General features: G+C 45.8%; 1 protein-coding gene across 1 annotated transcript in view; it reads right to left on the bottom strand.

The window, feature by feature from the left end:
- LOC147698068 (interleukin-18 receptor 1-like) overlaps positions 1-16,598 on the bottom strand; it is a 417,310-nt gene that overhangs the window by 64,448 nt on the left and 336,264 nt on the right. Inside the window, 1 exon segment of the mRNA XM_086933394.1 lies at positions 13,057-13,215. Within this exon segment, the coding sequence (XP_086789520.1) occupies positions 13,057-13,215 (159 nt within the window).

The following is a 16,598-nucleotide window of genomic DNA, read 5'->3' as shown; positions in this document are numbered from 1 at the left end:
CTTTTGAATCCTCCCTTACGGTTAAACTCTTGTATTTACCTAGCAGCCAGGTGCAGGATTGTTTGGGCACAGCCGCCTGCGTGACTCAGTAAGCAATGCGGTGTTGGCCAAAACGGCAGGGCTTGCTTAGGGTGTCACAAGTGATAGGCGCTCACTTGGCAGGTATGCCAAATCTGTGGCACTCAGTATACCGCTGTTGGAAGGATGGAGGACTTAGTCAAACTTGCCTCAGATCACTGCATACATCAGCAGAGAGTGTTAACTTACTGAACCATCCAGCATGCATATGCCTGCGAAAACAGCGGATGTCAAAGCTTCTGGTGCTATCAGTACATCCAGTCCTATATTTGAATTTGCATTTTGCTGGTTGCAGTTTGCGCTGATTTTAGGCTTGGGAATTAACTTCAAAGCTGCAAGTAACACAGTAATCCAAGACTGAATAAACTGCTCACAATTGACAAGGGCCTCTCGGGTAGCAGTCAGGAGCACAGTTGTAAAATAAGGTCATTGAGTAAAACAGTATCTCTGACTTTTGGGCGTTTTTATGCTGAACCAGGGTAAAATATTCACATTATTACCAGAGCTTGAGATTGTAGAAGACATATTGAAAGGGTGTCGGAGAAATAGACTGAGGGCTGGAGAACTTAAGAGTTGCTGGAGAGAGTTAGCGGGGAAAGACTGCGAGGAAGAAACACGTTTTAAAACTTAAGGGCACACAAGATATTGAGGGAGAAGCATTCAAGTGGGTGAGTTGAAGGAGAATGAGATGACATTAGAAACGTGAAAGGGGAGTGAAAGCACCAGGAAGGAGAGTGTAAGAGAAGATGGAGGAAAAGAGAGGGGGAACATATTGACAATGAGGAGGATTGAATAAAACTAGAAATAGGTAAAAGAGTCCAAAAAGGGAAGCCAGAGATTCGATCAGAGGTGACTAAAAGAGTGAGGGAGTCTCTATCTACTGCTTGCTGCCAGCTTATGCACGAGCAGTCCCTTTGCAATGGATGGCTGAGGAGCATCGCCCCACTGGCTCAGAGCAAGCACCTGAAAAATAAATAATCTATGCTACTATTATAAAGGAAGAACTTTGAACCTTTGAGGCGGGTAAACTCGGGAACCACAGCCCCAATCCACACACCCGATACATCTTTGTAATCGTCAGGGTGTGCAGATGGACATAGGCTATATAAACGTAATAAATATACGTTATTTAAAAAATTTACCGAAAAAAGTAGTCCCTTGGAAGAAGCGCCGGCCGCGACGTGCGTGCCCGACGTGAGGAGCACGGGGAGGACCGGCGTCCAGGAGTGCGATGAGGACCGGCGGACATGGCGCGGGAAGGAGCGGTGAGGAGCGGCGGACAGGCGGTGAGGAGCGGCGGACAGGCGGGGAGGAGCGGTGAGCGGCGGATGAGGTAGGTTATTTATTTATTTATTTAGGAGCGGTGAGCGGCGGAAAAATGAAGCAAAAATGAAAATCGTGAGCAAGAGGAAGCAAACGGAGCATTACAAAAGTGAGCCAAACGGTGCATTACAGGAGGAAAAAGTTACGTGTGCAGGTTACAAAAGCGTACATCGTGAGAAAGAAGAAGCAAACGGAGCATTACAAAAGTGAGCCAAACGGTGCATTACAGGAGGAAAAAGTTACGTGTTCAGGTTACAAAAGCGTAGAAAGTAAACATAGAGGTATAGGAGGAAAAAGTGATGTGTGCAGGTAGCAAGAGGAAGCAAACGGAGCATTAAAAAAGTGAGCAAAACGGTGCATTACAGGAGGAAAAAGTTTTGTGTGCAGGTTACAAAAGCGTACAAAGTAAACATAGAGGTATAATACTGCAATATATGGAGGAAGGCTCCGGGGGACCCACGGACAACGTCGAGGCGGGCGGGGCCCTGAAGCCTAATTGCTCCCGGACAACAATGGGACGGGCTGCTAGTACACTATAATTTTATTATTTTTCATTTCCTGGCTGAGCCATTGTGTGTAGGGAGGAGCAGGGCCGGGGCAATGGGAGGTGGAGGATGACTGGGTTGGTGCAATTCTAATTGTGCATGTGTGTTTGGCTATCCATCTCAGGTTGGCCAAACACACATGCTCACTTAGGTTTCTTGAACCCACCTATGTTGAACAGCAAGCTTGGAGTAACAGCACAGACTCCTGTGCCTGAACAGATTGTCAAACCAGCCCACACTCAGGCCGATTCCCATGCTGCTCTCATAGCATCAGAGCAGCGCCCGGATTGCACAGGGCGTCTGATGCTGTCCCAGTGTCTCTTAGGACCAGGAAGACCGAGGCGTGACACAAGTGGCGGCTGGCAGCTTCAGGTAAGTGTTCCTTTCTTTTTTAAATTAAAATATTAAACTCCCCTAGCGCTCCCCTTGCCTCCTCCACCTGCGGCACCACTTTTTGTTTGTGGCAGCTGCCACTGAGCTTATGCCATTGCAAAGCTTCTCTATTCGGCCACCTTTTGTGTTTTAGATAAAATTATATTTCTTAGTGAAATGCCATTGCAGAAAATAATATTTTTTCAGCCATCCTTTTCTAAGTTTCAGCACGTGTCAGGATCCTGTTTTTAGGGGAAAAGGCAAGCAGGGCTGGGAGTTGTTTTGTTATGTGTGTTTGTAACGCGCACCATCACCAGTAGGGGAATAACCTAATATCCTTGTGTGTGTAGTGAAAACATCATGCTTTTGTATGTATGATGTCATATATACATTTATTGATACTGGTTAAGGCTGCTTCATAACAATGCAGGGCTCATTAAGTGTCCTAAATAGCCACTTTTAAAACATTTTTTTAATTCTCATCCGCCTCCGACCGCATTTGACAAAAAGTAGGATGTCTATGCCGTGACTCGATACCCAGAGTCGTAGGCGCTTGGATTCGAGGGGCCCCAGAAGAAAAACCATGTCTGCCTACCAGTATATGACAGACCCACAACAAGTTGCATGCCCCTTTCCTAGGAGAGGGGTGGTCTCACTCTCTTCGATGGAAAATCCATGAGTGACTGTTGGTCAGGTCCATACCGAATGGTAGTTTGATCGTCCAACAAGACCCGACCAAGTCAGAGATTATCCAACGAGGCATAATCATAGGATCGAACCTACATGGCCTCTTGTTTTAAAATGCTAAGCAGCCCCTATTGGGTTAGTATACCATTCCATTCGAGGTGTAGCAGTTTGAGTGCTCAGTTGAGGGATGTTCCGATCCATCACATCTGCATAGCATCCGCCCAGAAATCAATACACACAGCTACTATGAATATTTATAATATACAAATATTCCATGGTTTTCGGCTCAGGCAGGACAGTGACAGGTTTACAGGGCACAGTAGAGGCTCAAGCTAAGTATTGGGCAACAGTGCTCTAATCCACATGCAGGAGAGATGTTGGGTGTTGCACACTTCAATCTATTGGCCTCCCTTTTGGGTCCAATGGTCCCAGGATGCTGCAGGAATACTATTGTGGAACTGTGCAGCCTGTAGCCCCCACAGTTGGTGATGTGCTGTAGTGCTGAGGATAGATTCTATGTTCCTGCAGCAATGGGTCACCTCTCTCCCCACATGGCTTCTTGTGATCAACCAGTGCATACATGAGAGTTCAGAGTGAGTGGTAAATGTCTGCAAGATGAACAACGCTTGATGATTAGAGGGTGAGTGTTGTATGAGTCCAAGTGTGAGCGGTTCTTGCGACAGTGATTTATGTGTACGGAGAGCAGTATGTGTGTCACAAGGTGAGGTGTGTAAGTGCCCAGTGGGTGGTGAGTGCAGAGTGATAGGTATGTGAGTAAAGGGTGAGTATTAAGTGAGTTCAAGATGAGGGTGTGTGAGTGCAGGGTGAGAGATGTGAGTTCAGGGTGGGTGGGTGGTGTCTAAGTACAAAATGAGCGCTTTGTGAGTGCAAGGTGAGTGTTGTGTGTGTTTACCAAATGGATTGTGTGTGCATGCATGGAGAGGGCTGTGTGCATGCTTTGTGTAGTGTGTAAATGTAATTACATTGAAACAGGTGTGTGAATGATCTGTGAGTGCAGGGCGAGTGGTATGTGGATGCAGGGTAAGCATTGAGCGACTGCTGGGTGAGCAGTGAGTAACTACCAGGTAAGAGGTTCATGAGTGTCACGTGACTGCAGGGTGAAAGGTGTCCGAATTCACGGTGAGCAGTGTGATTGCAAGGTGAGAGGAGCTGGAGCAGCGAGTGAGTAGAGGGAGAATGGCACGAGTGGTTCTGTGCAGGGTGAATGGTGCATGATTGCTGGTTGAGGGATGTTTGAGTGCAGGGCAAAAGTGCCTTACTGCAAGGTGATTGGTGTCTATTTCAGTGCAGAGTGAAAAGTGTAGTTTGATTATGAACATATGTTACAGCTGTGGGGAAGGCGCGGTACAGTTTGCGGTGCACTCATCCAGGATTAGAGCAGCAGTAATGTCAGCAGACTCGTTCGAAAGGTGTGGCAATGGCAAGCAAATCGTTTCCTCAGCTCTACGCACCCAACTAAACACAATGGGCCCGATTCACAGAATGAACTTACTACTTTTGGCATTCACAGAATGCACTTACTACTTTTATTTTATTTCTGAATTTGTAGAGCGCATGGTTACACTTTCAGTGTGTCCCCGCGCTGTCAGAAGAGCCATCGACTCCGTCAGTCAAACAAGACGGGCTAATCTTTGGGAAAGAGGAATGTTTTGAGCTTTCTACGGAAGATGAGCTCTGATGTTTCCACTCTTAAGCTCAGGGGGAGAGAGTTCCATTTACGTGCTGCCAAAGTGCGAAAGGATCTTCCTCCCATTCTGGCTTTCTTGTGTCTGGGGACAGCGAGGAGGCCTGCTCCTAACGAGCGGAGTTGTCGAGTGGGCGTATAGGGGCAGAGAAGGTTCCGAAGGAAGGCCGGGCTCTTGCCATGTACGATCCTATGACCGATACAAAGGACTTTGAAATCAATTCTTTCATTGATCGGAAGCCAGTGAAGAGTTTGTAGGGATTTTTTTGAGGGGGCTCTTCTGGGCAGCCGGAGGACCAGGCGGGCGGCAGCATTCTGGATAGTCTGCAGTCGCCGCCGGCTAGAGGCATTGGCCCCCAGATATAGGGCGTTGCCGTAGTCCAGTCTTGATGTGACCAGGGCGTGGACAAGGGTCTTCCTAGATGATTCAGGGAGCAGGTCGATGGTTTTGCGGAGTTTCCGTAAAATCGAAAAGCACGTACCGGCTACCCGTCTGGTATGGTAGTCGTAGTCCAATTTCGAGTCCACCCATACTCCCAGATTCTTGACCTGATCACTAGGGGTAGGAAGGGGCCCCAGGGTCTGTGGCCACCAGGCAGATGACCAGACTGAGGGGGTTTTCCAACAATCAGCACCTCAGTCTTGTCACCGTTAAGACGGAGGCAATTCTTCGCCATCCATCCCGCCATGTCCTGGAGGCATGCTGAGAAATTAGCGGCAGCTTGTTCAGCAGGTTGGGTCAGAGCGACCACCAACTGTGTGTCGTCTGCGTATGTCACTACTTCTACCCCATATCGTTCCGCAGTAGAAGCCACTGGGGTGACATATAAATTGAAAAGGGTTGGACTGAGACTTGAGCCCTGCGGCACTCCTTGACCGAGGTCAAAGGTGTCGGAGCGTGCTCCTCCTTGCTCTACCGAGAAGCTGCGGTTGGTGAGAAAAGATTCCAGCCATAGCCAGGCCCTGCTTGTCACCCCTCCTTTCTTCAGACACTGCAGCAGCGTATGATGTGCTACAGTGTCGAAGGCTGCACTGAACTTTACTACTTTACTACTACTAAATTGAGAAAATTCGTAATTTTAGGACTTTCGGTACTCACAGAAGGCATTTAGGAGTCCTAAAGTTAGGAGTCCTAACTTTACTACTGCTAAATTGAGAAAAATCCTAATTTTAAGACTTTCGGTATTCACAGAAGGCATTTAGGAGTCCTAAAGTTAGTAGTCCTAACTTCTGTGAATACCGAAAAGAGTAAGTTCATTCTGTGAATATCAAAAGTAGTAAGTGCATTCTGTGAATGCCAAAAGTAGTAAGTTCATTCTGTGAATCGGGCCCATTGTACTAACGAAATCCCTGTTGTTAGATAACAGGAAAGTTCCAAGTTGAAGCTGAGATGAAAGTTGAAGCAGTTGACGCGTAGTATTGCATTTACCTGTGCTGCCTGCACAATTAGAAACAACACAGCAGACAGCTGTGTGGCACTGAGAAGGGTAAGTTGTAGCACTTTCTGACATACTGGAAGTTAGACGTATTTATAACAGGAATGATGGTCAAAACACGTTTTTGTTCGTTTTCATCAGTTCACTGTTGTCTAACCACCTTCCTTAAAGCCCTCCTTGTAATCTTATCTTTTGCCAATATTCATCAGGAAGGTAAAAACGCCACACTGCTTCTTAGACATAAAACTGTTCACTTCTTATGATTCAATACCTCAAAGCATGTTTGCGTAGTGCAAAATGAGAAATATATGGCATCTTTCAATAGACAGGATAGCAGACACATCATGTTACATTTAGAAAACATTTTGCCAAATAAACCTCACAGTGTAGCAACAAAACATGAAAAGCAGCCAGTTTTCTTTGAGGTGACATATTTGAACGTAGGTAAAAGTTGGAGCACATTATAGGATATCAAATGATTTGCTGAATGCAATCTGTTCAGGATTGTGTGGTGTGGTGGGTATGTCATATCATCTGTTCAGTGTTGTATAGTGGGAATGGCATCTCTTCTTCAGGATACATCTTTATTCCAGTTTTCATATGCAGACCTCGAATATTAAGATATATCATTTGAAGTCAGGACGGTCCACCCAAAAAAAGCATTTGGAAAGCCAATTGGTCAAATGTTGAAATGTATTTTAGAATGTTTTTGTAAATCTTTATTTTAAAAAGATTTTTTTAATTTGCTGCCTTTGCCAGCACACACACCGTGGCCATCTTTGAATGTTAATCTAATGGAGTTTTACAAAAATATTCAAACTCATTCGTCCCTGTTTGTGCATGCAAAGGTGGTCATCTTTGACAGTTTTTGTAGTGACGTTAAACTGAAACAGTAAAAGAGGGTTGGTATGCTTGTGCAGAAACAGCCGTCTTTGAATGGGATTAAAAGTCATTTGAACTGTGGCAGGGTGTGGCGCACTGCGAGTCCCTTGCAGAATAATAGCTCAAATCAACTTCCTGCCCTATGTTGTATGCAGTGGAAGCCCGAAGCAGAACAAGAAGGACACTTTAACAGACCAATGGACGAAGAGGAGTGACAGAAGGGTCCTATAAGTTAGCAGATTTTCTAAGTACATTTTAGTAAAATCTAAAGGCTTGTCTAACACCCGACCAAAAAGCATGCACTCCAGCTATACATTTCCTTCGGTATATATTGTTTCCCCCGAAATGTATTTTTTATATTCAGTACTTTTCCTAATAGCAAGGAGCTGGTGACACTGAAGTGCAGTTACAGTGTGGTTGGACTTGAGTGTGGCAGTATTTAAACTAGTGTAAAGTGGGGTTCTCTGTCATGTTCATTGTGAATGTTTGTAGTATTTATAATGTTCTCTCTTTCGCCCCACACAGTACTCTGAGCCTTTGTTTGGATGGAACTAGTTTATTCCACGATTTACAAAATCAGCAACAACTTAGAGCGCCGAGCGTCTGTCAGGCAAGAGCTCCGGTCGCTAACTGCCGACCGAGCGTTTCGCGCTCTTCTTGCTTTCCTCCTTGCGCATGCGCGCCAGCTCCGCTCTCTCCTACGGCGTGACGCGTCATCGCGTACACGCTCGTAGACTAGAGCGCAACTCCACATATCTCCCCCTTTTTATATCAAATAAGGATACACTTCTAGTCCATTAATCAATGTCCACTCATATCAAAGTCTCTATATCTGGAAGGCAAAGTGACTGTTCGGCCCATGCGGGTGCACCTTACCGGTATGCTCTCTTCAGCTTCTTTCTCTCCCCGAAACCTCTCACTGTCTCTCTGGTCCACTCCCTGCCCTTCACTGGCAGGGGTATGGTCTCTGCTCGATGATTCTGTGGTTGATGTTTCTCCTTCTCCACCTTCTGTTCCATCTTCAGAGTGTGCCCTCATGTTATCCCTTTCAGGGGACATATCTTCTCCAGCCCCGATGGCCATCTCCTCCTCCTCGGACTTGGGCCACGTTACAATCTTGTTGACTCGAGCCATGCGGTCTTGGGACCACACCTTGCCGTCGCTGAGGAGAGCAGCTCTGCCTCGCACTTCTTTGACTTGTAAGGGTTGGCTATACTTGCTCTCTCCTTTCTTTTGCAGTGTGGGAAGCCGGACCCTGACCCATTCACCTTCTTCTAGCTCTGTTTCCTTGGTGTTGCGCCGTCGGTTGTAATGGGCTGCATATATCCTTTGGGCCTTCTCCAGGTTGTGCTGGACTACCGCCGGGGACCACTTGCTGGTTATGGTTTTCTCTCTCCATACCACGTTGTCCCGGGTGAACGGGAGTCGGCCTCTCAACACTTGAAAGGGGCTGTACCCCACCACCGTGGGGGTGATCCTATACGCCCATAGCATGCTCTGGACTTCGGTCTCCCAGTCTTTTCCCTGCGAGATTGCTGCCTGTATGGAGCCCATTAGCACGCGGTTGAACCGCTCCACTTGGCCATTACACGCCGGGTGGTAGATAGCCGTGTGTTTCGACTCAATCCCATTTCTTTTCATGAATCGTGCCCATTTGTCGGACACAAACTGGGGTCCGTTATCACTAAGTATGGATTTGGGAATTCCTTCCCTCAAGAACAAGGATATCAAGAACTTCAGCACCGTTTCCGTGTCCATCGATTCTTGTATGTCGACTTCCGGCCACTTCGAATATTTGTCCACGACTACACACAAGAATTTGTTTACTCCTCTATTATCCAGCACGGGTCCGAGTAGGTCAATAGCTAGGTCTTCCCATGGGTTTTGAGGGTTCTCAAACTTTCCTAATGCGGGTCTGAGAGGTCGGAGTATTTTGTCCGCTCCTTGGCATTGTTCACATTCTCTCACCTGCCTTTCTATTTGGGCATCCATGCCGGGCCACCAATACATTAGTTTTACTCGCGCTTTGGTTTTTACGATGCCCAAATGTCCTTCATGCAGTTGTTTCAATAACTTTGGTATCAGGGCTTCCGGTGGGACTACTTTTTCTCCTCTGTATAGAAAAACCCCTGAATCACTCAGGGACAGCTCTTCTCTTATTTCGTAGAACTTCCTTACTCCCACTGTGAGTTTCCTTTTGTCTGGCCATCCTGAGGTGAGGTGTTGTTTAACTTCCGATTTCTCCGCATCTTGTTCATAGGCAGCCGCCCATTCTTGTCTGCTGATAGTCGTTTCATTGTCTTCCATGCTTGCCACCATCTCCTCTGTGTCCGGAGTACTCTCCGGAGCCTCCTCCATGGCCGATGCCCTGCTGAGGTAATCGGCAACCCTGTTCTGGGTTCCTGGTAGGTATTCGACATCATACGTATAGTCCAATAGCTTGAGCGTCATTTTTGCTATGTGTGGGGTCGCGGTGTCATGACCGGAAGACGTCAGGACTTTGACTAGGGGTTTGTGATCCGTTTGGAGCTTGAACCTGGTGCCCCAGATGAACTGTCGGAACTTGCCCATTGCCCAGGTGACCGCCAGCATTTCTTTTTCAATGACGCTGTATCTCTGTTCCGTCGGGGAGAGAGCACGTGAGGCGAAACTGATGGTTTCTACGGATCCATTCTCCTTCTCTTGTGGCAACACTGCACCTAAGCCTTTGTCGCTTGCGTCTGTTGTCAAGATGGTGTTGCCTGAGGGGACGTAACCTTGTAGTGGGATCGCCTCGCTGATGCAGTTCTTTACTGTTTCAAATTCTCCTTGTGCTTCCTTGTCCCACTAAAACTTCGCCTTGTCTCTGATAAGCTGTCGCATCCTATATGTTTTGGTGGCAAAATGTCTCACAAATTTACTGTAGTACTCGGCCATTCCGAGGAATGACCGTACCTCTTCCTTGGAACTTGGGGCCTTGGCTTCTTTGATAGCTCTCACGTTCTGTTCCTTTGGGGATATGCCATGTGTGCCGATCTCGTGTCCAAGGTACGTGACTGAGGACATCCCTATTTTGCATTTGCTCCATTCTGCCGTTAGACCTTTGTCTTGTAACACTTCGAGGACTCTGGTTAGCTTACTGTCATGGTCTCCCTTGGTGGAACCCATTACCAGTATGTCATCCTGGAAATACTGTACCCCTGGAATATCCTTGAACAACCGATGCATCAATTTTTGAAAGACAGCCGCTGCGGATGCTAGACCAAAGGGCATGCGGCGGAATTGGTAACACCCAAAGGGTGTGATGAAGGATGTGTACTTTCTACTGGTCGGATGCAAGTCGATTTGGTGGTACGCTGACGTGAGATCAATGGTGGAGAAATGACTGATACTTTTGGTTCTTGTAAGCATCTCTTCGATTCTAGGCAGGGGAAACTTCTCTACGATGAGGCACTTGTTGAGCTCGCGGAGGTCCACGCAGAGACGAACCTTCCCGTTGGGTTTTTTGACTACAACTAGGGGGGACAGCCACTCCGAGCTGTCCACCAGTTCTATGATACCTTGTTTTTCCAGTCTCTGAAGTTCCCGTTGCACTGCTTCACTGGTGGATATCGGGATGTTCCTGACTTTGTGAGTCACTGGTATAGCCCCCTCCTTGAGTGCCATTTTGTGAACAAACTTGTCTAGTTTCCCTACTGTTCCTCCGAACACTTTGGGATAGGCTGATCTCCATTCTTCACCGTTGGTGATGGGCCATTCGTCCGTTAAAAGGATTTGTTCTTTATCTCCAGGATTTAGTACAATTCCTAGGTCTCCTGCATCCCTCCATCCGAGTACCGAAGGACCCTTCTCCGCTACATACAATGTGCAGGTGGCTGATCTCCCTCTGAACTCGAACTTGAAGTCTCGGCACCCCACCAAGGGAATGGCGTTCTCGGTGTATGAGACTGCTCGAATGTCCGGCGGGCGCAGATCAGGCCCTACCACCGGGGCGAAATCTTAGTCCCATATGGATCTTTGCACTATCGTCCAGGGGGAGCCTGAATCAACTGCTACATGTACTTTCACTCCTCCGATGTGCATGTCCGTGCGGGGCTTGTCCCTGCGTCTACCTGCCACATCCAGTACTTGATCCTCAATACACAGTACCATTTCGCCATCCTCCTGATCGTCTTCCTCGCTGGGTTCAGACGTGACCGATTCCACACACTTGACCGTGGACTTCATTCCCTTCTTGCGGCATACTTTTTCAAAATGGCCGACCAGGCCGCAAAACGCGCATCTGGCTCGAAACGCTGGGCAACGTTTGTCCTGAGCTGAGTGCGCTGCGCTGCCACATCTATAACATGAGAATTTGCTTTCAGTAGCAGGGCGCCCCGTTTGTTTGCCTGTCCATTTAGTTTCCCACCTCTGTTCTCCACCTGAGCCTTTTTGTTTGTTGGCAGCTGAGGCCTCGTCGATCTTGTTAACCATGTGCTTCTGAGTGCTTTCTCGTTTGGCCGCATCTGCGCAGCGTTTCGACATCTCCGCTTTTTTTACCATGGCTATAACTTCCTTGAGTGATGTTTCATTTTGTGCCCATAGTTTGTCCTGGACTGATCTGTTGGTGGTGTGCATAACTATCTGGTCTTTTATGTACTCGTCCTGTAGTGCCCCATATTGACACGTGATGGCTAGGCGTCGCAGTGCTGCCACATAGTCGTCTATGGATTCACCAGTTTCCTGCTTCCTTTGCTGGAAATTGTAACGGTCAATGGAAACACAAACTGCTGGCCGGTAGTGGCTATCCAGGTCTTCTAATGCATTTTTGAAGACATCTGTCTCTGTAGCACCCTGTTCCTTAGGCACAATGTTTGCGAATACCCTCCCTCCTTTGGGGCCTACATTGTGGAGCAACAATCTCTTTTTCCTTGCTGGGGTGTATTCTTCTCCATTTTCATCCTCTAGTGCTTCTATGTAGTTCCTGAAGTACTCCCTCCAATCCTCCCATTTCATTTGGGGTTCCCCTGGTCTGGGTAGGAATGGGATGGGGGCCATCAGGGCTGAGGACTGGTTCGCCATCTTGGCTTCGCCCCTGGGAGCTTCTTCTTGGGCTCTGGGGTTGTTGGACACACTGGACCCTCCTGCTCTATCTGCCGTGTCTCCTTGACTTCTAGGACTCCCTGGAGTGTTATCCCCTATACCTTGTGCAGGACTGGTGGATTGTATCCCCTCCTCAGGCTGTGGGATGGTGCCTTTGGTTGCCAGCGTGCTGGGTTTGTAAGTTCCTTGTCCCTGGGACCGCACTGACCTGAGCCTTGCTTGGGGTGTGTTTCCTGCCGAGTGGTGAGGTTGCGCTGCTGCCACGCTCTAAGCTTCTGCTTCTTGCTGCTGCTGCTCTGTCTTTGAAGCCGGAAGGCTTGCTGGTTCTAGGCTCCGCGCCTTGTTCGACTGTGCCTGGACGATGGGTGCATCCCACCCTCGTCGCCAATATAATGTTCTCTTTTTCGCCCCACACAGTACTCTGAGCCTTTGTTTGGATGGAACTAGTTTATTCCACGATTTACAAAATCAGCAACAACTTAGAGCGCCGAGCGTCTGTCAGGCAAGAGCTCCGGTCGCTAACTGCCGACCGAGCGTTTCGCGCTCTTCTTGCTTTCCTCCTTGCGCATGCGCGCCAGCTCCGCTCTCTCCTACGGCGTATCGCGTACACGCTCGTAGACTAGAGCGCAACTCCACAGTATTTTGGTTTAACATTTGACGTTAACAAGAAAGTCAGTATTTTTGATGGAATGGGTGGTGGATGTGATCCATGAAAACCCTTCCAGAGAACACTTCAAATAAAAGTTGACATGCATATATCATGCTCTCTTATTTTCACAATTTTTGATGAAGAAGTCATGATCTAAAGCGTGTCTCTTTTAATTCTCTTTGCATATTTCATCATTGATTACAAAACGGGTTCTCAACACCTAAAACGTTGATTCTGATTGATGACTATAAACCACGAGTTACTGATATTAATTAATATTTGAGATATAATTTTTATATAAGAAGCATATTTTCTTACCTCCACCTGGCACGACATCACGTTCAAATATGCACAAGTTGTATCCAAAATGGTTTTCCAGAGTATAGGCTAAAATATCCAAAGCAAATTGCCTCTCCTCCTCATTGTCAAGCACTGCAAACTTCAGGTAAGAAACATATGCGTCATATTCTTTTCCATCTAAAAATATAAAATAACGTGAAATGAATTTATATTCAAGGTTCATTAATATTACGCACAGATTCATTACATTTAAAATTGTATTGCCTAATATGGTCTAACTTTTACAAATCGAAAACAAAAACACATAACACGTAAGTCGTTCACTTTAAGACAGATCTTTAAAAACAATTTAAAATGTGTCATCAAAAAATAAGAATACATCAAAATTCCTATTGTGAATACATGCTGAAACATCAGGGGCTACTCGCAAAGGTATTACAAGAATATAAATTTGTACTCCTGGAATATTACTTCCTGTTCTGATAAATTACATTCTAAAAAGGATCTCTTAAGTGTGAATTTTTCCATCAAGAGTCAGTGACGGTCAGCATGGCTCAAGGGTAGAGGGACGGTTGTGTCGCAGGAGGGTGTCATGCGGGGGAATACAAAATAAATAAACTTACCTTGAGGCGGGATCCGGCGTCTCTGCTCCGGCTCTCCTGTCTCCGACTCCAGGAACAGGAAACAGGCAGCTAGACTCCCTCCCTAAGCCAATCACAATGCTGCAATGTTGCATTGCTCAGCCAGGCACTGGAGGGGTAGGCATGTTCTCCATGCAGGCTGTAATGCAGCCTGCATGGAGAATGGGGAAAGTGAGCATGACTGATTTTGGCTGCCTGAGAGTTGGGACACAGGGACTGTTACCCCCTAAAATATACAAAAGGGTATGTAAGTTTTTATTCACAAATGCTGCACCCAAATCTACTCCATTAGTGCTACATTCCCAATAGGTTCAAAGATTTTCAGACACTCACCTCCAGTTAACTGAGGTCGCGAAGTGAGCTAAAGAACGATAATGGATTCAACCCAGATCTGTGACTGGTGGTGAGTGTCTGAAAAGTTTCAGCGCTCTGTCCATCATCGCCTTGTGTTTGCTTTGTTCGCCCTAAGTTGCAGGGTATGCCCAAAGGTGGGTCCTTTGCTCACAATGTCACTGGATTGAAGCTCGCCTGGCTGATGAAACTTGTTCCAGGATTCTTGTTTCTGGTCCAGGGTGGACTTGGCTTGGCAGTTCGGAATGCCCAGTCTCCATGGGGCACAGGGTTAAGACTGATTTGCATATGGCTATGTCTAAAACTGGGGTGATGAAGTGAGCTAACAAATGATGATGAATTCAACCCAAATCTATGACTGGGGGTAAGTGTCTGAAAGGTTTCAGCATTCCGTCCATCATCTCCTTGTGTTTGCTCAGTTATGTAGGGGACATTTAACTCGAGATAGCAATTAAAGGTAGAGTAGCTGTTAGGGAGGCCCATCAGTAATCTTCTATTGATACTCAGGCGCCATAGGAGGCTACTGAAAAGGATTTTGTTGCATATACATTTTCAACCATGTCTAGTTGTTTCGACCCTAGCTTTTTAATAAATAAATATATGACGTTAATACCTTTTTCCATCGTTAACCCTCTATTAGTCACCATTTGGGACCATGTTGTCATGTTATCAAATGTCACCCCTAGGTAGGAGAATATCTCCATCTGGGCCACTTTCCACCCTGTAATAAAAAAAGTTAGAACTTTCTTGACCTTAGGACCTGTAACTAAAATAAATTATTTTACCTAATTTGTTTGTAAGTCCAAGTTTTTCATAAAATTCACATAGGTATCTAACAACTTCTGGAGGGCCCTTCCTGTATGGGCAATTTGAACCGAATCGACTGCATACAATATTGGAATATGAATCTTGTTTATTGAAGGGACATCCAAGGTTGACTCTAACAGGGGGGCCTCTACTCCATTGGTGCATAATGAGAACAAAAAGGGGGCGAGGACACACCCCTGATGAACCCCCTTAGAGATGGATAATGTTATATTCCATATAGATACCCTATATAGGCGCAGGTAACATTGCAACCTTTCACCTGTATCCTTCCCTACATTACATACATAACGGTTTATAGGGACTGACCTTTTACCTAGATTCAACACTGCATTCAGAACGTGAGTTGTTCCCTAGTTTGAAACTCATACATTATGCATGAGGCTGCTTGGAAGCACAGCAGGACTGACATCAGGACGAACATCTCCTGTATAATATCTCTGTATAAAGTTAAGACCCAACGTCATCCTTTAGGCTGACACAGTAACACAGCAAGGTAGGACCCCTGGGGAGACCTATGGGTATATATACATCATGTCTTGCTTAGATAGACAAAGGAGATCGTGACTTCCCAGCTGACACACTGACCGGAGACGCTGAGGTTTCTGCATTCAGACACTCCAGCTAGCAGTGGTCTAACATCCCTCGAGGGGTGTCCAACTCGAGACCAGGGCGGGGTCCCATATTCACTCCTTTCTCAGGTAATAGGGTTGACTAGATCCTAGAGGGATTCTTAGCATAACACCTACACAGAGGCAAGGTACATTTTGGTACATCTAGTTAGAGAGGCATCGTAGAAGTATGCATTTATTATCATGTATTTTATTTATCTGTATATCTTCATGATCACTGCAAAATGGTAGAAACGTACCATCCTTTCACTTTCATAGTACTGCTAATCATATATCTCTGCTACTGTCTTTTTTTTTTTAATAAACTTTTTATTGAGCAGGTTCGAGAAATACAAATACAAAATTAAATACATAATTAATTACATAACCAAAAGATAGTATTGTGTTAAGGATGACAAAGGGCAAAAAAGATAGCAAAATTCATAATAACGGTTAATGATCAGCATAAGGTACATTCATTTTTTGAATCTTAAGAACCATAACACATTTAAAAAAAAAATAATAATAATAACATTTACATGCATTATACTGACTTTTGATATTAATCCCTCAATTGTTCATACCAGTTAGATATTGGTGACCAAATTAATTCCCCAAGTAATCGAGATTTTTTCCCTCTGGTTCTGTAGATGGCCACTTCTTGTTTATATATAGCTAGAAGTCTATTAAGCCATCCCTGAAATGCTGGGGCCTCAGAGTCCTTCCATCTGGCTGCTAGGATGATCCTATAGATAGCGGTACCTATGTAAGTAGTGAAGATTTCTGGGTTGCTTAAATCTAGAGAGCTATCATATCCTAGCAGAAATAAAGTTGTTGATGTTCTAGTGTCATGGCCAAAAATCTCAGCCCAGTATTTTGTAATACTTTCCTTGATTTGATCTAGTTTGGGACAGTCAGAGAACATATGTATCAAATTTGCAGGTCCAAGTGTACATCTAGGGCATTTATCCTGAGCAATTTTACCCCATTTGAACAGTTTGGAGGGTGTATAATACAGATTACATATGGTTTTATAAATTTGGGCCTTTAAATTACTTGCTAATATGACTTTAGAGGATAATTGTAGAGACATATCTATGTCGACATTAGAATTATTTAATTTGTTGGCCAA

The sequence above is a fragment of the Lissotriton vulgaris genome, chromosome 8, assembly GCF_964263255.1.
Source record: "Lissotriton vulgaris chromosome 8, aLisVul1.2, whole genome shotgun sequence".
Lineage (NCBI taxonomy): Eukaryota > Metazoa > Chordata > Amphibia > Caudata > Salamandridae > Lissotriton > Lissotriton vulgaris.
Note: the sequence above shows the minus strand (reverse complement) of the source record. Positions and strands in the feature narration are given on the sequence as shown.